Source organism: Pelophylax lessonae (assembly GCF_965119305.1).
Source record: "Pelophylax lessonae genome assembly, chromosome: 1".
NCBI classification, from domain to species: Eukaryota; Metazoa; Chordata; class Amphibia; order Anura; family Ranidae; genus Pelophylax; species Pelophylax lessonae.
This window is the reverse complement of record NC_138768.1, coordinates 468773337-468793959: the sequence shown is the minus strand read 5'-3', so window position 1 is coordinate 468793959 and position 20623 is coordinate 468773337. Positions and strand designations below refer to the sequence as shown.

Below are 20623 nucleotides of genomic sequence, written 5' to 3'. Positions count from 1 at the left end.
TACAGAAATGAATGTAATTCTCACAGCTTTTGATGGACGGAAGGTTCATTACAAAGTTGTTGCTATTCTCTCTTCCACATTTCATTTGATTATTCATAAGTCAGTAAGCTATATTCTAAGCACTCATATATTGGGGTGTATTTACTAAAGACAAATAGACTTATTTTTAATGCATAAAAGGGACACCCCTATGTGCCACAACTGGGAGTCTGACGAAGGGGATTTTTTTTCCATATGGTCTGGTCCTGTAATAAAGTCAGACTGTTTTTGCCTTACTACTTGAACCAAGCAATTTCTACGTTCACTGCTTTATTATGCCAGGAAGACCATTGCGTTATATCGGATATGCTCTGACCCCCTGCATAATGGATTGTGGAAAAGCTTAAATAACCAAAAGGGTTAGTTAAGAGAGGGTGTCTAGCAGTGTTAATTTTAGCTAAAGTGTTAGTCCACCATCTTTAGTCTTTTGACTAAAATGCCTGTTAGTTTTAGTCGTATTTTAGTCATCTGAAATAGTTTTCGTTTTATTTTCTTGACTAAAATCACCAGTATATTTTAGTTGACTAAAATCATTTTAGACAATTAGAATGTATTTTAGTCGTCTAAAATCAAATGGGTTTAGTTAATTTAAAAATGCATTTTTTAAGCATTTCTCTACAATTTCCAAACTCATTATATACTTCTGGAGTGAAAAAAAATCGAATATGTTATTTGTGGTATGTGTATACTATTTATGGACGTTGGTCTGAGGAGGCCTGTAATGCGCAGTGCTCTGGATGGTGGTCTGAGAGGCATGTAATCCTGCACAGTGCTCCAGTCGGTGGTCTGAGGAGGCCTGTAATGCTGCACAGTGCTCTGAACAGTGGTCTGAGGAGGCCTGTAATTCTACACAGTGCTCTGGATGGTGGTCTGAGGAGGCCTGCAATGCACAGTGCTCTGGACGGTGGTCTGAGAGGTTTGTAATGCTACACAGTGCTTTAAACAGTGGTCTGAGGAGGCCTTTAATGCTACAAAGTGCTTTAAACAGTGGTCTGAGGAGGCCTGTAATGCAAAGTGCTCTGGACAGTGGTATGAGAAGCCTGTAATGCAAAGTGCTCTGGACAGTGTTATGAAAGAGGCCTGTAATGCTGCACAGTGCTCTGGATGATGGTCTAAGGGGAGCCCTGCAATGCCCACTACTCTAGGACAGTGGTCTGAGAGGCCTGTAATACTACCCAGTGCTAACTGCTAAATAGTGAGCACGCTACGGACCGGTTTTCTTGCTGGGAGCGGAAGCACTCACAGGCTCTACATAGGCGGATCTCTGTGGAAAATTGAAGTACATGAGGATAAAGGCCCCTCCCTCGCATTTACGTTTCATTTGTTATCGAAAACACGTTTGATTTTTGTCATAGTTTTCATGAGAGGACAAAAATGTCGTGTACTTTTCATTTAGTTTTTGTCACTGTAAAAAAGGCAGTTGAAGAAAATGTTGACAAAAATGTTTTCTGCTGTCCAGGAGAAAGTTCACCAAAATTTGCGGACCTTGGTTAGATACACAGGACACGTGTGACTCCTTGGTACATTTAATTTCTACAATATAGTTACTTTCCTTCCCTGAGTTTGTCCTACTCTGCACTTTGTTGAGTTGGAGATTGGAGCTCCACTGTAATCTGTTGGGACGACAATGGTAACCGTCTTTAGTGACATTTTGTTCTGGTGGGTACTTCAGGTGAACAAGCTAGTACTACCTACATACTAGAGTAGAGTTATTGTATTCAACATTGCTTACTCTGGTCTTTTCATGCTATGTAAGTTTTCTTTTTTGTTTTGTTGTTTATGATGCATGTGCACACACGTATTCATCTGGCGATTCTGGCACGTTTGATATTCTCATAATCTCCGATATTTGCATGCTTTTTCATCTGTTTTTGTATCTTTTGCTAGTAACGAGTCTTAACAACAATATGCAATTGTAATGATATAACATTCGAAGCTTGTACATGCATCTTTTTTTCAATAAACCAAAACAAAAGAAGGCGGTTAGAGTGCAAGGGAAGTTTCACTTTTCAGGGGAATTTTTCCCAGAGCTTAGTGAATGTGTTGAAGATCTTCTCATTTCTATTTTTTATTTTCCTTGAACATGATTAAATATTTTCTTCAAAATGAAATTTCACCACATTTACTAAGCTCAGTGGAAAATTCACTTGCAAAGAGCAACTTCGCTTAACCTTCCTAGCGATATTCCCGAGTGTGGCTCGGGGTTAAATTTCAGTGCCAAAAGCGGTAACCCCAAGCCACACTCGGGGTACCGCTAGGAAGATCGCTGGATCCTGGTAGAGGGGTTACTTACCTTGTCACCGGGATCCAGCGATGTATTCCAGCGGTGTGTGGCGGCGGATCTTCCTCCCGATGCTCTCTGTGCCCCGTCTTCCGTCTCCTGCGACGTGACGTTCGCAGGGGGAAGGAACCGGCGGCAAATTCAAAAGTAAAACACACCAAACACAGTGATACAATTCAAAATAAAATAAATTCACATTAGTTTGCCCCCCAGTGCCCTTTCCCGCAGTTTTACTGTACTTTTTATATATATATATATATATATATATATATATATATATATATATATATATATACATACATACATACATACATACATACATACACAGTGCTTTGCAAAAGTATTCGGCCCCCTTGAACTTCAAACCTAAAGATATAAAACTGTAATTTTTTGTGAAGAATCAACAACAAGTGGTACACAATCATGAAGTGGAACGAAATTTATTGGATATTTCAAACTTTAACAAATAAAAAAATGAAAAATTGGGCGTGCAAAATTATTCAGCCCCCTTAAGTTAAAACTTTGTAGCGCCACCTTTTGCTGCGATTACAGCTGTAAGTCGCTTGGGGTTTTGCACATCGAGAGACTGAAATTTTTGCCCATTCCTCCTTGCAAAACAGCTTGAGCTCAGTGAGGTTGGATGGAGAGCGTTTGTGAACAGCAGTTTTCAGTTCTTTCCACAGATTCTCGATTGGATTCAGGTCTGGACTTTGACTTGGCCATTCTAATACCTGGATATGTTTATTTGTGAACCATTCCATTGTAGATTTTGCTTTATGTTTTGAATCATTGTCTTGTTGGAAGGCAAATCTCCGTCCCAGTCTCAGGTCTTTTGCAGACTCCATCAGGTTTTCTTCCAGAATGGCTCCATCCATCTTCCCATCAATTTTAACTATCTTCCCTGTCCCTTCTGAAGAAAAGCAGGCCCAAACCATGATGCTGCCACCACCATGTTTGACAGTGGGGATGGTGTGTTCAGGGTGATGAGCTGTGTTGCTTTTACGCCAAACATAACGTTTTGCATTGTTGCCAAAAAGTTTGATTTTGCTTTCATCTGACCAGAGCACCTTCTTCCACATGTTTGGTGGGTCTCCCAGGTGGCTTGTGGCAAACTTTAAACAACACTTTTTATGGATATCTTTAAGAAATGGCTTTCTTCTTGCCACTCTTCCATAAAGGCCAGATTTGTGCAGTATACGACTGATTGTTGTCCTATGGACAGAGTCTCCCACCTCAGCTGTAGATCTCTGCAGTTCATCCAGAGTGATCATGGGCCTCTTGGCTGCATCTCTGATCAGTCTTCTCCTTGTATGAGCTGAAAGTATAGAGGGACGGCCAGGTCTTTGCAGATTTGCAGTGGTCTGATACTCCTTCCATTTCAATATTATCACTTGCACAGTGCTCCTTGTGATGTTTAAAGCTTGGGAAATCTTTCTGTATCCAAATCGGGCTTTAAACTTCTCCACAACAGTATCTCGGACCTGCCTGGTGTGTTCCTTGTTCTTCATGATGCTCTCTGCGCTTTAAACGGACCTCTGAGGCTATCACAGTGCAGGTGCATTTATACGGAGACTTGATTACACACAGGTGGATTCTATTTATCATCATTAGTCATTTAGGTCAACATTGGATCATTCAGAGATCCTCACTGAACTTCTGTAGAGAGTTTGCTGCACTGAAAGTAAAGGGGTTGAATAATTTTGCACGCCCAATGTTTTGGTTTTTTATTTGTTAACAAAGTTTGAAATATCCAATAAATTTCGTTCCACTTCATGATTGTGTCCCACTTGTTGTTGATTCTTCACAAAAAATTACAGTTTTATATCTTTATGTTTGAAGCCTGAAATGTGGCAAAAGGTCGCAAAGTTCAAGGGGGCCGAATACTTTCGCAAGGCACTGTGTGTGTATGTATATATATATATATATATATATATATATATATATATATATATATATATACATATACATATACATATATACACACACACACACACACACACACGTGTTTATATATATATATATATATATATATATAATATATGTATACGTATATATATGTATATATACAGTATATATATATATATATATATATATATATATATATATATATATATATATATATATATATATATATGTATACATACATACTTTAACTTATTTATAGTTTTTTATTATATTATGATTTTGTGTTTCAAACTTTATCATACCCGAGATGTTATAAAGAAGAACGCACAGAAAAAAAATCATATGTAAATAGTTGGCTTGGGCTGCTCATTCTTAAGAATTACATGCAAAATAATGGTACCGCTTTCAGCACCTAAAACCTGAAAGAATCATACCACCAGGGAGGTCAATAAAGTAAACAGCATATTTGAATTTAGTAAATCGACCCCAATAACTCTTATAGACCAAAAGTGTATTTCCTCTGCCCCAAGAGCCGTACAAAACATCCCTTCCACCAATGAAATACTGTCAGCTATGGACTCCATTTGTGCCCCACCAGTAGCTGAAGAAGCAGGGTAGTGGTAGTATGTATGCATAGTTAAATAATTAACCTGGTTGAAAAAAGTTACAAGTCTATTGGTTCAACCAACAAAGCAAAAAGAAAAAACCAACACACTCAAACAGAAAACCTCCAAATACACTATGCAATAACCACAGTTGATCAAGAGAAAGGCAAAAAAAAAAAATTAAACTTGATCAAATTTGCTCCGGTATGGGAAAACATTCCTTCCTGATCCCCCAAGAGGCAATGGGAAAGCCCCTGTATCAACTTTGCCTTAAAATATTAGTATCCACTTTTATTATCTGCATTTAGGAAAGAATCTGGTCCTTGCTTAAAACCATCTACTGAGTTGGCCAGAACCAGCTCTTGAGGCAATCTATTCCACATTTTCACAGCTCTTGCAGAAGCTGTAGCAGAATGGACACATAGTGTGGGGTGTGGTGAAAGAGTGAAGGACTCTTTCACTTGGTACCATAATATTTCTGAACAGTGTCCCTCAGGAAATATAAAAAGATATATTGCTAGAATATGGCAGAAGTGTTTCATAAACCCCTGCTAGGGGGGTGGGAGTTTGTTATTGTTGAATACCTGCATTCCATTGTTCTATTGTTCCTGTCTGCCTTGAGTAAACTTATTATGGGATGTGTATGTTTTGTGTGGAATAGCTCTAAGAGGGAGGGGTTTTCCCAGATTGGAGATCTCTTGTGTTTTAATAAACTGGTCATACTAGTTGAGTCCCAGAACTGTGTGTCGTCCAGTTACTGGGGGGGATTTTGCCTTGGATATTTTAGTACTTCCTCAGCTTCAAGGATTATACAGCGGAGATACCTAGGCTGGATATTGGAGATCCGTTACTCTGGTGGCAAGCGGTGGGATACAAGCCTTGCAGCAAGAGGAAGCAGCATTTGTATGGATTTGGATACACGAACGGCAACGGGAGAACAGCAGTTCGTACAAATTTGGTTACACGAATGGAAGAGTGAATGGAGACGAACTATGCTGGATTAAAATGAGCCACGTTAAAGGATTTGCTGGACGTGAGAGGGAAGATCGCCAGCAATAAAAAACCAAAGCCACGCTGATTGCAAAATGACTGAGGAGGATCGGGCACGCAGTATGGCTACGGAAGCCATGGATACAGAGTTTGAGAAAGAAGTGAAACACAGGCTAGCGTTTTATGGAGAAAACCCCTCAATAGATCTGGTACAGGCAACGTTAGCCCAAGTGGATAAATTTATCACGGCAAGAGAAGACCGGGAGAACCAACTCCGATTGGCGGAGCAGCGTGCCTCGGAGAGACGGCCAACTACAACACAGGCACCAGAGACAAGATTAAAGGTACTACACGATGCCTTTAAAAGGTTTGTGGAAGCAGAGGAAAAGATCAATGGCTTCCTGCAAGATTTTGAAGGGCAATGCAGGCTGTACAAAGTACCACTAACAGACTGGGTACGGATCCTAGCTGGTAAACTGTCAGGCCGTGCAGCAGAAGCCTACAGAGCCGTGCCAGAGGAGGAAATAGCAAGCTATAGCCGGGTAAAGGAAGTGATTTTGGCAAGATATGCCATCACCCCAGAAGCGTACAGAAACAGGAGAAGGACTCCCACACCGAATGGGCTTGCCATATGCAGAGTTCAGCCATAGCCTGGCTACAAGCCAGTCAATCAACCACAGCAGAAGCGATCACCCAGCTGATTTTGCTGGAACTATTCTATAATGGACTAAACCCAGGAGTACAGGAGTGGGTAAGGGACTGCAAACCTACCACTCTCCCTGAAGCGGCCAGGCAGGCCGATGAATATCAGGATGCCCGCAGGCAATCACAGATTAGCTTCAGACCAAACCCCAGACTGCTGAACAATAACCCAGGGTTACCAGCACCACAACGATCAGGACTAATCCCTAACCCCCCATCAAATCGATACCACGGGCACAACGGAGTGCAGTGCCATTTGTGCAAGAAATTTGGGCACTATCAGAGAGACTGCACTCAGAACGAGAACCACGCTTCATGGATTCGAACAGGACCACCACTACCACAGAGGGGGCGAAACTCCTCCAAACACCAGACACCCAGATACCCGTCCTGCAGTTGGGTACAGTGCCACAGGTGCAAGCAGTTTGGGCACTATCGACGAGACTGTACCTAAAGCAGGAACCAAGCTGCATGGATCCAACCAGGGTCACCCCCTTCAGCACGGACAACGGTCCCCTACTATCCCGCAGAGGTTCCCCCAGTCATACCCAGGTTCAAACCCACCGCGGAGCAATTGGGTACCCTTCACAAAGCTAACCCGGTGCAAGCCACTACAGAGAACCGACAGCACCATCTACAATCCGCCCAGTTAAATGGAAAGCCCGCACAAGGTCTCAGAGACACGGGAGCCACTCTCACCTTGGTCAAGCGACACCTGGTCCCAGATGCCGCCCGAACCGGAGGCTCAGTAGTGGTACGGATGGCAGGGGGAGCAGTACACCGGCTACCCACTGCGAGGGTCCACTTAAATTGGGGTCCCGGGTCAGGTCTAACTGATACGGGAGCTCCCCACCGACATCTTACTGGGGAACGACCTAGGCCAGTTGCCCTCAGCGTTCCTGCCAGTCCAGATCCGATGCCCACATCACCGAGATCTACTGGCCTTCTGAGGTCCAGATGCTTCAATGTTTGGATTGGGAGCAGTATTGAGCCAGGTTGGAGAAGATGGCAGAGAACAACCCGTAACCTATTTGAGCGGGAAGCTTCTCCCCAGGGAAGTGAGCTTCAGCCCTACTTGTTCGGACAGCAGTTCACCCTACTCACGGATCACAACCTGATGGCATGGCTAAACCGAGTGGCAGGGGACAATGCTCGGTTGTTGTGCTGGAGTTTGGCGTTACCGTATGACTTTACTATTCACTACCGCCCAGAAAACAGGAAGGCAATGCTGATGGGTTATCGCGAAAAAATTAACTGGAAAAATGATCTGTGAGCACTCCCCGGACATCCCCAAGCCAATCCGTTAGGGATCAAACTGTTTATGCCGGCTTGTGGTTAAGGGGGAGTAGTGTAGCAGAATGGACACAGAGTGTGGGGTGTGTTGAAAGAGTGAAGGACTCTTTCACTTGGGACCATAATATTTCTGAACAGTGTCCCTCAGGAAATATATAAAGATATATTGCAGATTGCTAGAATATGGCAGAAGTGTTTCATAAACCCCTGCTAGGGAGGGGTGGGGGGTTGTTATTGTTGAATACCTGCATTCCATTGTTCCTGTCTGCCTTGAGTAAGCTTATTATGGGATGTGTATGTTTTGTGTGGAATAGCTCTAAGAGGGAGGGGTTTTCCCAGAGTGGAGATCTCTTGTGTTTCAATAAACTGATCATTCTAGTTGACTCCCAGAACTGTGTGTCGTCCAGTTACTGGGGGGGATTTTGCCTTGGATATTTTAGTACTTCCTCAGCTTCAAGGATTATACGGCGGAGATACCTAGGCTGGGTATTGGAGATCCGTTGCAGAAGCTTTTCCATATTTGGAGATTAAAGCCGGGCTCACACTGCTCCGAAGTGGAAGTCGGACGACTTCCGCTGACTTTGCCCTCTTCATGTCCGACTTTCATGCGACTTCAATGAACGATATCCAACTTTGATCTGACAATAACAGGCCCTTTGAGTCTGCTATGAATCTTGAGGGTGGGAACCCCACACAAAAATGTAAAAAAAAAAAAACAAAAAAAAAATGGCTTTGGGTTCCCCCCTAATCCATACCAGGCCCTTTAGGTCTGGTATGGATCTTGAGGAGACACCCCACTCTAAAATAAACAAAAATAAAAAACAGCTTTGTGTAAGGAAGAAAATAGTGGAGAAAGAAGAAACGGAGGAAGAAGACATCAGAGGTGGGAGAAGAACCAAGGGAAGATGACAAGTTGGAGCTACTTTAATAAAGGACTTTGTCAAAAACCTGTGTACTGGTTTTATTTATTAACAAGGGGGCCTCCAGATTCCGATAAGCCCCCTGCCCGCAGTACCCCACAACCACCACCCACAGATCTCAAAAAGAGGCCCTTGCCCCCATCAACAAGGGGACAAACAAGGTGCTTTGGAGTGGGGAGGTGCAGAACCCCCTATGCCACAAAGCACCCACCCCCCCATGTTGAGGGCATGTGGCCGGGTATGGTCCAGGAAGGGGGGGGGGCACTTGCTCATCCCCCCCTCTCTTTACTGACCTGTCGGGCTGTGTGATCGGATATGGTTCTGGTATAGATTTTGGGGCAACCCCATGCCGATCTGTTTGGCGTAGTACCTCACGCCTTCTTTTTCATTTTGGCGTTGGGTTCACCTTCAAGCTCCTCAGAGCACAAATTGCATGCCAAAGTCGGTTCATTTAAGATCAGACTTCAATAATATTGAACGGGCTGAAGTTGGACCAAAGTAGTGCAGGAACCTTTTTCAAAGTCAGACCGACTTGTTACGGGCCAGTTAAGACAGCTTTCAAAATGAAGCATTGATTAATATACGTCATGCGACATGTACTCCCAAAGTCGCACCAGTGTGAACCGGGTCTAAATCTCCTTTCCTCCAGATGTAAAGAGCGTCCCCTTGTCCTCTGTAATGACCTTAAAATGAATAACTCTACACCAAGTTATACAGACTACCTATGTATTTATACATGTTGATCATATCCCAAATTCATCTCCTCTTCTCAAGAAAGAATAAACCCAGTTCAGCTAATTTTTCCTCATAGCTGAGCTCCTCCATGCCTCTTATCAATTTGGTTGTCTTTCTCTGCACTTTCTCCAGTTCCCCAATATCCTTTTTATGAACTGGTGCCCAAAACTGACTTGCGTGTTCCAGATGAGGTCCTATTAATGAATTGTATAGGGGTGAAAAGGATATCTCTCACTGCAGTCCATACCTCTCTTAATACAAGAAAGGATTTTGTTCGCTTTGGACAATATTAAGCTTATGATCTACCAGAACACCTAGATCCTTCTCCGCCATTGATTCCCCCAGTTGTACTCCCCCCTGATATGTAAGATGCCTGCATATTTTTAGCCCCTAAGTGCATTACTTTACATTTATCAACATTAAACTTAATTTGCCACACAGTTGCCAAATTAAACAGTGCATTGAGATTGGCTTGTAAGTTGGAGACATCCTATAAAGATGTTATTCAATTGCATAGCTTGGTGAAATAGTAACAAAAATGAATTATGAAAAATGAATAGATATAATGTTGGAACAGAGACTGCAATTGGACTAGAAAGCCAACAGGAAAAACACAGGCTAGCACTGTTTGACTATGTTTACACTTGTGGGGTGTAAAAAAAACAAACAGTCAAGCATTTTTACCATTCCCCAACCACACCCTTTAAGCTGCAAAGCAGTGGATTGGGTTATACACATGCTGGGGCTACATTGCTTTCTGTTGCAGCATGGCAAAGGTTATCCCCCCCGAGTTTAGCAGGCAATACTGCTCACCTTACATGACCTATTGAACTGAATGGGGCCGCGCCGCAACTGTATGCAATCACGTGTTTCCGACAGTGGTGTAGGTTAAAATGCAGACAGCTCTTCAGAGAGTAAAGCCCATGTACATGAGCCCTTATGAAATGAGCTTTATAATGAGCTTGCTAAAAGAAGGAGCAACCACCTGCGGAATATCTAGTTGGGGACCAGAAGGCCCACACCTGGACTGAAGTATCACCAGCTTATGAGAGGAGATATAATCTTGTTTCAAGGTGTAGTTTAGGTGTGGTGGTAATGGTCCAATGATGCCTCTTGTTGTATTGCTTAAGTGCTACATGCTTTAACAGCTACATTGCTAAACAAGGGGAGGAATTAAAATGCACTTTCATGCATTGTAAAATACCAGAGAGAGCACATGAGACTAAATAAGCCCTAAATTAGTCCTTTAACAGTTCAAAGACAATCACTGAGTTATAAATAAACATGTCTATATACAATGTTTCTATATTATTATTATTATTATCACTAGTATAGAAAAGCATACAAATGACAGCAGTATAAAAGAAATGGGTGTTACATACTTTTGCATTTTCCATAGTACATGACCTCCAGGTCTGGCTGTCCACGACATTTGTGGGTGATAAGTTCACATTCATCCTGGTAAGTGTTCCCATCAGAGCCACATACAGGAATATCACTGTTGAGTCCTGAACAGTCAGGGGAACATTCGCACTGGGGACGTCCATCCTTCAAAATACATGTCTTTCCAGGGGTGCACTGGACCCCATCACAGCTGTCTGCATAAAGAAGATAACATTAAAAAATCCTTGAGCTGAAGGTCATGTATTTTACAGATACTGTAATCATGTTTTGTTAACTGTAATGTCAATTGCAGCCCTTCTCTATCTCTGTAGAACTGACCGCCTAGGCGATCCGGTACTTGTCAAAACTAGATACCCCCTCCCTCCCCCAAACAAATGACATGACAAATGTGGCGGGGGGGGGGTAGGAGTGCTTAAGGCGGAACTTCCCCTTTTGGGTGGAGCTCCTCTTTAATTTCATCTATCTAGGATACCAGTCATATTTGTGGCTCACCTCTGCAGGGCTTGCAGTTGACCAGTCCAAGGAAGCCCAGCAGGCCTATTTTGTTCATGGGGTCAGTATAGTTAGACCAGGCAGTGTCTAGGTGTCCATCTCCACAACATTCCTCCCATGTTACTGCTGTTAACAGCATCAAGCTGCATGTTGAACTTGAACCTTGTAGGAGCCAGCATGTTCCCCCTGCAGAAATACACCAGGGAAAATCCTTTCAGTGCTACATGTGTATTGAAAAAACAATGAAACAAAAACATGCAAAACTATATAGATTTAACAGTATTTCGCACCAATTCTTTTTAGTTAACTGAAAAACAAATCTGAATATGTGTGACAGTTTTATACCAGAGCATTGGAGCTCAATAATATTTTATGCTAGAAAATATAACTTAATACATTTGAAAAAATTAAACATATAATCCAAAATGTAACCACTATTTAAAAGAGAAGTATGGGTGACTTACCTAGGTGGATGCAGCATTAGTCCAATGTTGCATCTTTCCCCTGCAAGCTCTAAGGCTGAGAACCGAGCGATCAAACACCACAGATCGCTGGGTTCTCAGAGCTCCCTGAGCAGAGAGCTGGTTGATTGTCAGTCAGCAGCTCTCTGCTCTTTACCCCCTGCGCTCACTGGGCTGTGGAGGGGGCAGAAATGGCTGGCTCAGCCTTTCAGCAGCTCGCTCAGAGGCTGAACCGGGTGCTTCAGCCCGCTTTCTGCTGAAAATGGATCACAGGACTGCAGAATGAATTGCACACATGTGATCCACAGGAGAAGTACAGCCAAACGAGCTTTGGCTCTACTTCTCCTTTAAAGTGAAGTTAGGACCAGACTATTGATATTTATATATTTTCATTTATTTATAAATTACATTTATAACCAGGCCTCACCTCTGTAGCTGCAGGCAAAGTGGAGCAATTCATCCTGAAAGTTCACAGCAGATGCAATAAAGTTGTTCATCTCACCATGCTTCCCTATACCAAAGCCCCTTCTTTGTGTTTACATTTGACTACAAGGCTGCCAGCCACTGCTGGGAAGGGGTAGCAGGGTGAGCTGAGCTAGCTTAGACAACTACTTCAATTTGAGGGTGAATTACTCCACAGTGCCTGCAGCTATATTTTCCTTCCTTGCTATCTACTGTAAACTACCGATTTCCCTGGCCCCAGTGTATTGAAGATGAAGAGATATAGGCATGTTTGAAGTTCATATCAGGAGAGTAACCTAGAGTGATAACCATGACTGCCATAGAAAAAGCAGAGGCGTGATGTAGTAACCCTCGGATATGAAGTATGGTATTTGCCAGATTACCAGGTGAAAATAAAGCAAAAAAAGCTTTAAAAAAAGAAAAAAACATATGCAACCACCACACCAAGAACCAGTATAACCCATGAAAATGCATATTCTATGAATATTACATTTTTGGTTTTGGATTTAGATACAATTTAAATGGGAAACATTTTAAAATGGCAGTACTAAAAAGGAAGGATGGCACCGCCTTTCATATAGCTTTTCTAAAGAGAATGGAATGTGCAGTTGTATATTTCACTTGTAGCACCAACTGATGATGATGCCTAGTACAACAGCATCATCATCGTGGCAAACAATGGCATCAACGTAAACTCAATTACAGAGTAAGTAGTTATGGATTTAGTAAAAAACAAAAAACAAACATGGACTCCAAAAGCCTAAACTAAACCCTGGCCATTTTAATATGAGGCTCTATATTGTTGTTTGAGAAGAGTAAGCAAATTGTAATATAGGAATAACTCCTTTCACACTCCTTTCACGCAGTCCGCTCCGTCGGCGGACTACCTGCTGCTCAGCGGGGGGTCGATACACTGATCCCCGCTGAGCAGGCAGGTGACAGTTCCCTCCCAGCTCTGTTTGCGGAGAGGGAGGTGTCAGAGCCCCGCTGCTCTCTATGGGGAATCGGATGAGAGCGGACTGCCTGTCTGCTCTCATCCGATCCGATCCCCTGGACGGATGGAAAATAGGGTTTCCATCCGTCCGGATTTCACGGACAGGATCGGATGCCAATTGGCAGTGGGTGTCAGCGGACATGTCTCCGCTGACATCCGCTGCCCCATAGGGATGCATGGAGGATCCGATCAGATCCACCTAAAGAACTGACAGGCGGATCTGATCGGATCGTTCCTGTGAAAGGACCCTATGGGTCCTTTCACACGGTCAGTTCAGTTTTTTTATCCGTTCAGTCACTTTTTTTTTTTTTTTTAAACGGACACAGATGCACTTTTGGAGGGTCCGTTCCATAGGTCCGTTTTTCATCCATCTGTTTGCGGATAAAAAACTGACATAATGTATGGGATCTATGGGATTGCGGACGTTAGCGGATGACACAGCTGACATCCGTTTTTGCGTCCGCTACGTTTTTTTAAACCGAAGAAAAATAGGGTTCTCTTCCGTCTCAAAAAACGGAACTGAACGGAATGGATGCAAAACGGATATCAGCGGATGGTCATCCGCTAACGTCCGCAATCTCATAGACATACATTATGTCCGTTTTTGATCCGTATGGGAGGAAAAACGGACATACGGACCGCCCGTGTGAAAGGACCCTAAAACTCAAGGCAGAAACCGAGCATGTGATAGCAAGAGGGCGAAGGACAGGTGGCATCAATTAATCTTTTGTTTATGTGATGTCATTCCAGGAAAATCAAGCGTGGATCAAAGCGGACATTTTGTATCTAAGCTTTGGTTGGGAGCCACAGCATACGGAAAAGATACCTAATTTGACACTTGTCAAGAAACCCTGCCAAAGACTCTTGATGAAGATGATGCCACTCTGTGAGGTGAGTGTCGGTTTAGATGTCCTCCTGAAAGGACCCAGACAAACAATGTGCTCAGGCATGCCTGGCCTCAGACATTTCATCCAAACTTTCCATAAACCCTTCCCCTTTTATGGGGGCAATTTCAAAAGCCAGACAGCAGTTATGCATCTTACATCATGCAAGTGAACAGGTGCATCTGCAATGAATGAAATGCACTGCATGACCTCATTTTCACTGTAATGTATAAAAGTATAAGGTTACAAAGTACACCATACTCTATAAAGCTAGATATGCTTCTTCTGGTTAGTCATAAAATCTGTGGGGCTGGTTTACAAAATCAGGGTATATAAAAAAAAAAAATTATTCCAATTGGATTTTTGAAGTTAGTACAGGTCACTGTTATATAAACGAATCAATCAGCTTTAAAAGTAAAAGAATAGGTGGTCACATACATGAATTATCCTATATAGGCAAACATGCTATACATTTAAATGTTCTAACTAATTATATTTCCGCAGTAATACCTGTAATACATGGGTGCAGTCAGTTAAACAAATGCAGTGTAAAGTTGGTCGTGAACTGTGCAAATTTCAGCTGGTTACTGAGTTGCCCTGTCAAGGCTTACTATAGCCTAAAGGTGCGACACGTGCGACATACTATCATATAATGCGACCTAATTGTCCTGTTCAAAGTGACCAAATGGGAAAAAAGACCAACCTCCCTGCAATTGTGGAAATTACAGCATGATATAAGCTACAAGAATTCACTTGCAATCATGCCAACAATCTGATAAGGAATTTGTGCTGAATCTTATGAAAAATTGCCCCGTATATGGTGCATTTGATCATAACAAGTCTCTGTTGGTGGAGAAACAAAATATGGTTGGTAGTACCCTGCGAAGCGCCTACATCCCTATTATACATACAATTGCAGAGTTTTGTCCATTGTTTTTATTACTGGTTGTGTGGCGCTTCATCTAAAGTCCCAATGGGCAAAACTCTGCAATTGTAAGTTGGTGAACTCCGATGCCTGAAGTTAAGCCTGGCCAAACATTGATTTCTTTGATTCAACCTGTGAGCTGAACAAAAACAACCTTACAGTCTCCCCCATCTACGCTAAACAGCATGGATGGATGAAATCCCCTGCTGGGCTATTGTAGTCTGTCAGCCAGCAACAGTGGCTATCAGATTATCTACCAGTGGCTGCATCTATTTACATCCAGCTGCTGTTTTGCCAACAATTTTTCACCAACTCCTTTGATATTTTAGTCGAAGTCAGGCAGGAGGGGGTCGACAGAGCCACCTATGAAGCAAATTTGGTCTGGTTCATCAGGAACCATATAAAATGTGCACAGTGTGAAGTATGGCTTTTGGTGATTTTCCCCAGTTATACTTACCTAGGTGGATGCAGCATCGGTGCGATGCTGCATCTGTCCCCTGGTGCCTCTACACCGGGAACTGAGCAATCGAACACCGCGGATCATTCGATTCTGACAGCTCTCTGTTCTGCCCCCTTCTCGTTCACTGGATCGCTAGACTGTGGAGGGGGTGGGAGCAGCCGGCTCAGACTCTCATCGGCTTACTGAGAGGCTGAGCCGGGTGTCAGTCCAGGCACCTGCCAGATCCTGACTTTCCATTGTCGTGATAACGTGGTGCCTGGACTGACTTCTGTTACGTCAGCAGAGAGCGGACTTAAGCAGTGTTCACACCTCTGCATTGTGTTGCAGCACGATTTAAAAAATACAATATATCCCTTTATTTCTCTGTTTTACAGCATTGTGAGGAAAAAGGTGATAGTGCCTCATAACAAGCTACAACACGCATTGAAAAATCACAAACAAAATTCAGCTAAGTCGCACACACACAGATTTAAACGGGCACTTTAGCTTGCTACACTATAAGATTTTTACATTTAGCACGCAGGCACCTACATCCATGCTACACAGCGTGGATAGAGAAATCTCCTCGCTTTTCGACTGACCATTTTACGCCCAGCTCCTTTGATTTTTCAGTCGAGGGATGTTGGCTAGTAAGGGTAGACAGGGCCACCCACTGACTTTCTCCAGGAACTGGCTGAAATTTGAACAGCGAATGGCCAACATAAGATCAAAAAGGAAAATGAATCCATTGTGCAATAGAAGAGGGTTGGGAATGTTCATTCAAAAGTTACCCACTTTTAGTTATGACTCATCCTTAAAATGGAAGATGACAGTACGCAAAAAAAATGTAAAAGCAGGCAGCAGGCCATTATCTCTGTGTGTATGTGTGTGTGTATTTCTAGCATCTGAGTAAAGGGATGTACATGCAGTTTTGGGAATTTACTAAAACTGGTGCAGACAGAATGTGGAGCAGCTGTGCATAATAACCAAGCTTCAGCTTGTTCAGTTAAGCTTTGAAAATAAAAGCTAGAAGCTGATTGGTTCTGGTTGCAGTCTTAGGGCTCATTCACAGGGATTCTTAGTTACATTCAGCACAACTGTTTCCCTTTTTGTTCCACTGCTGGTAGTTCATATAAAGTGAAAGGGTACACTATTGCCTCTGTACAGGCAAGTTTGACAGGTGCACAGACCCCGATGAAAAGCCTGTGCATCCAGGTTTGTGCACCTGTCTCTGTGTACCTGTCAAACTCTGCTGTCCGCAAAAGGGATGTGTACCCATTCAGTCTTTATGGGCTGCTTGCACGTAGCTCAGCTGTGGAAAAATAGGAAACAGACAGCTCTGGCTGCTGCATGGGGCTGAGTGCCTGGCTGAATGAGCCCCTATGGTGGCCATACACGCTTCGATTTCCTAATCTGATCGAGGTGCAATTTTCTCAAAATGATCAAACCAGCAAATAATCAAATATACATCATTTCTCTTCCAATTTGTTTAGATAAGATTCAATCAAACTGCGTTAATCGGCCAGGGAAGGAAAATTATCAATCGTATTGTATCAATTAGCAGCACTGAGATGCTTTGTTCATGAATTCTATCATCTTTCAGATTATGAGATTGCATGGTGGAAGCAAAGATGTGATCGATAACTATCTTGATCGTATCTTATATAAATCAAAATCCACTTCCCTATGTGTTTTATATCGATCAAACGGGTTGTCGACTATAGATCGATTATTCCTATCGGGGGGAGATCAATCGGAAAAAGAAATGGAAGCGTGTGGGGCCACCATTAGTGGATCCATAAATGGTGCCAGCAGTTTCTAGAGTGCATGGGATGGGGTTCATCCAGGGCAGGAGGTGTAGAAGAGAGGGTGGGGTGGGGGGTCTGGTGTGACTCACCCGTCTGCATTGTGTCCCCTCCAGGGATAGGGTGGCATCGGCTAACAGTCAGCAGCAGGAGAGTGAGCAACACGAATGGTAGCATGGTGCACGAAGTTCCCAGCTTGAATGGGAACTCTTTAGGCTGTCTGATTGCTGTCTACCTGAGTGAGTGATTGAAGTCTGGCTGTCTGGGTGAGAGGCTGCCTTGGTTTTTTTTTTTTTTTTCCCTCTGATGCTTTCCCTGTGTCTGATCAGGTCTGTTCTTCAAGCCTATCTCTTTCTGAGATTTTGGTGATTCGTGTCCCTCCCCTGTTTATTTGCCACTTCTCCCTGTGTGTGTCTGTTCCCCCTGTGGTGTGCCTCCCTCTGTCTAGTGTGTCAGGATCTCCCCCTGATTTGTGCCCCTATGTCTGTCCTGTGTCTGTGTCTAAGAATTGGACAGATCAGTCTGCCCCCTCCTCTCCCACTTCTTGATTTCCCCCCTTCTTCTCTGTCCCCTCCTTCTCCTCTAAGTCCCTGGCTGTCTGTTTTCTCTCTCTGCCTGGCCACTTTTTACTATTGCTTCACCTGTTTATGTGTGGAGCTGTGTGTCTGACCCTTGTCTGGAGCTGTCTGGGAATGTGACGTCTGACATGTGAGAACATTGCTGGAACTTTATCTACTTGTCGGTGCTGTGAGTGTGTGGGTGGGTGTGTCTGGGGGTGTCTTGCTGCTGTCTGGTGGTCCTGTCCAATTCCTTGCCCCCCTCCCCTATTCTCAGCGTCTGTCCCTGTTCTGCCATGTCCATCAGGTAAGATTCATGGATGTGTATTGTTGTGTAGTGTATTTATGCGCTGCGTTGCAGTACAGGGTGGATCATTGTACCCCACTAAAGTATTGTTTTTATCTATTTTATATAAAAAATAAAGTACATTTTTTCAACAACAAAAAATAAAACGTGTGCACACCTCCTCCATTCCTGACCCACCAACATTTCACATTTTTCCCTGCACAGCAACCGGCATGTGTCTGCTATGTGTCTGTCTGGGTCTGTCTCAATGGGCTGATTTTTTCTTCTGTTACTTACTGCTGTAAAATCTCTCAGTTTGAAGTTGGTGTTTGTATTAGTACACATTTATCTGTCAATCTGTTTGGGTTTGGTGGCACGGTTGGCTTGCGTGTTTGTCGGTCCAGGTTTATCTGTCTGGGAAGATCAGTCGGAGTCTGGGTGCCCCTCTGGCTGTCAAGAGTTCACAGCAAGACCCCCCTGTAATGGCCCAATGCCAGACCTTTAGCAGTGGGAAAAAACGCACGGCTTTAACACTTTACACTCTGGAGGGGGTCATACCAGGCAGATTTTGGAAAAAGAACTATGCATCAGGTTATTTTTATCTCCATCTTCCTCAAGTCGTTCAAGTGGCATTTTGAAAAAGAAGGTATGTATTTGTATATCTAGCCATAGAAGTGATATTATAAAAAGAAGGTATCTATCTAGTCATAGAAGTGATATTATTAAAAGGTCTTTATCTATCTATCTATCTATCTATCTATCTATCATAGAAGTATTATACAAATAAGGTATGTATGTATGTATGTATGTATGTATGTATGTATCTATCTATCTATCTATCTATCTATCTATCTATCTATCTATCTATCTATCTATCTATCTATCTATCTATCTATCTATCTATCTATCTATCTATAGAAGTATTATAAAAATAAGGTATGTATGTATGTATGTATGTATGTATGTATCTATCTATCTATCTATCTATCTAATCATAGAAGTATTATAAAAATAAGGTATCTATGTATCTATGTATCTATGTATCTATCTATCTATCTATCTATCTATCTATCTATCTATCTATCTATCTATCTATCTATCTATCTATCTATCTATCTATCTATCTATCTAATCATAGAAGTATTATAAAAATAAGGTATCTATGTATGTATGTATGTATGTATGTATGTATGTATGTATGTATCTATCTATCTATCTATCTATCTATCTATCTATCTATCTATCTATCTATCTATCTATCTATCTATCTATCTATCTATCTATCTATCTATCTATCTAATCATAGAAGTATTATAAAAATAAGGTATCTATCTATCTATCTATCTATCTATCTATCTATCTATCTATCTATCTATCTATCTATCTATCTATCTATCGAAATTATATTATAAAAAAGGTATCTTTCTACCTAGTCATAGAAATATTAGAAAAATAAGGTATCTATCTATCTATAAAAATATTAGAAAAATAAGGTATCTATCTTATCTAGTCATAGAAATGATAGAATAAAAAGAAGGTCCTATCTAGTCATAGAAGTGATACTAATAAAATAAGGTCTATATCTGTCTATCTATCTATCTATCTATCTATCTATCTATCTATCTATCTATCTATCTATCTATCTATCTATCTATCTAGTCATAGTAGTAATATTTTGAAAAATATGTACCTATCTCTGGTCATTGTGGTGATATTTTTGAAAATATTTATCTCCATAGTTGGTATTTTGATAAATATTTATCTACCTCTGTCATGCCAACTTAAAATAGAAGGAATCCATTTCTCTAGCCAAAGAAGTGTGAATCTAAAAAGAAGCTATCTTTGTGTCTATTTACTTTGCATGCGAGGAAGGGTCCTTAGACTGATCATACACTGTACAGTCTGATTGTACAATCTCTTTTAGATCTACCATTAATATCACCCAAATACAAGCTATACAGATTGTTTAGGTTTGTCTTCATGTTACATAGTGTTGGTAAATCTAGAGGAGATTGTACAATGGCCAGCTTTTTTAGATAGAAAGCTCACTGAGGGCAAGGATTCATGTAGATGTTCAATTTGTAATGTATTGCGTAAGTTGCCTTTGCTATATAAATACCTAAAATTTAAATACTAGGTGTAATAGTTTAAATAGTAAGGTATTTATCCAACTATCTATCTATCTATCTATCTATCTATCTATCTATCTATCTATCTATCTATCTATCTATCTATCTATCTATCTATCTATCTATCTATCTATCTATCTATCTATCTATCTATCTATCATTTCTCTACGTAAATACCTATATAGCTTCTTATTTATCTATTATATATTATATTGTGTATTATATATCTGTTTATCTATTATCTATCTTGTCTACTATCTAACTTCTATATATAGATCTATTATCTGCCTTATCTACTATCTATCTTCTATCTAT

At 41.7% G+C, this 20623-nt stretch overlaps 1 protein-coding gene across 2 annotated transcripts in view; it reads right to left on the bottom strand.

Annotated features, from left to right (window-relative positions):
• FSTL3 (follistatin like 3) overlaps positions 1-18381 on the bottom strand; it is a 114457-nt gene extending 96076 nt beyond the window's left edge. Inside the window, exons 1-3 of one of the 2 annotated variants that reach the window (XM_082261217.1) lie at positions 18358-18381; positions 11367-11577; positions 10853-11068 (exon numbers count right to left, since the gene is read on the bottom strand). In XM_082261217.1, the coding sequence (XP_082117343.1) occupies positions 10853-11068; positions 11367-11577; positions 18358-18366 (436 nt within the window). In that variant the 5' untranslated portion in view covers positions 18367-18381. Of the gene's footprint in view, positions 1-10852; positions 11069-11366; positions 11578-17428; positions 18103-18357 lie in introns of those variants that run through there. The other variant, XM_082261216.1, reaches the window with a different exon arrangement.
• Positions 18382-20623: the final 2242 nt, after the last annotated feature.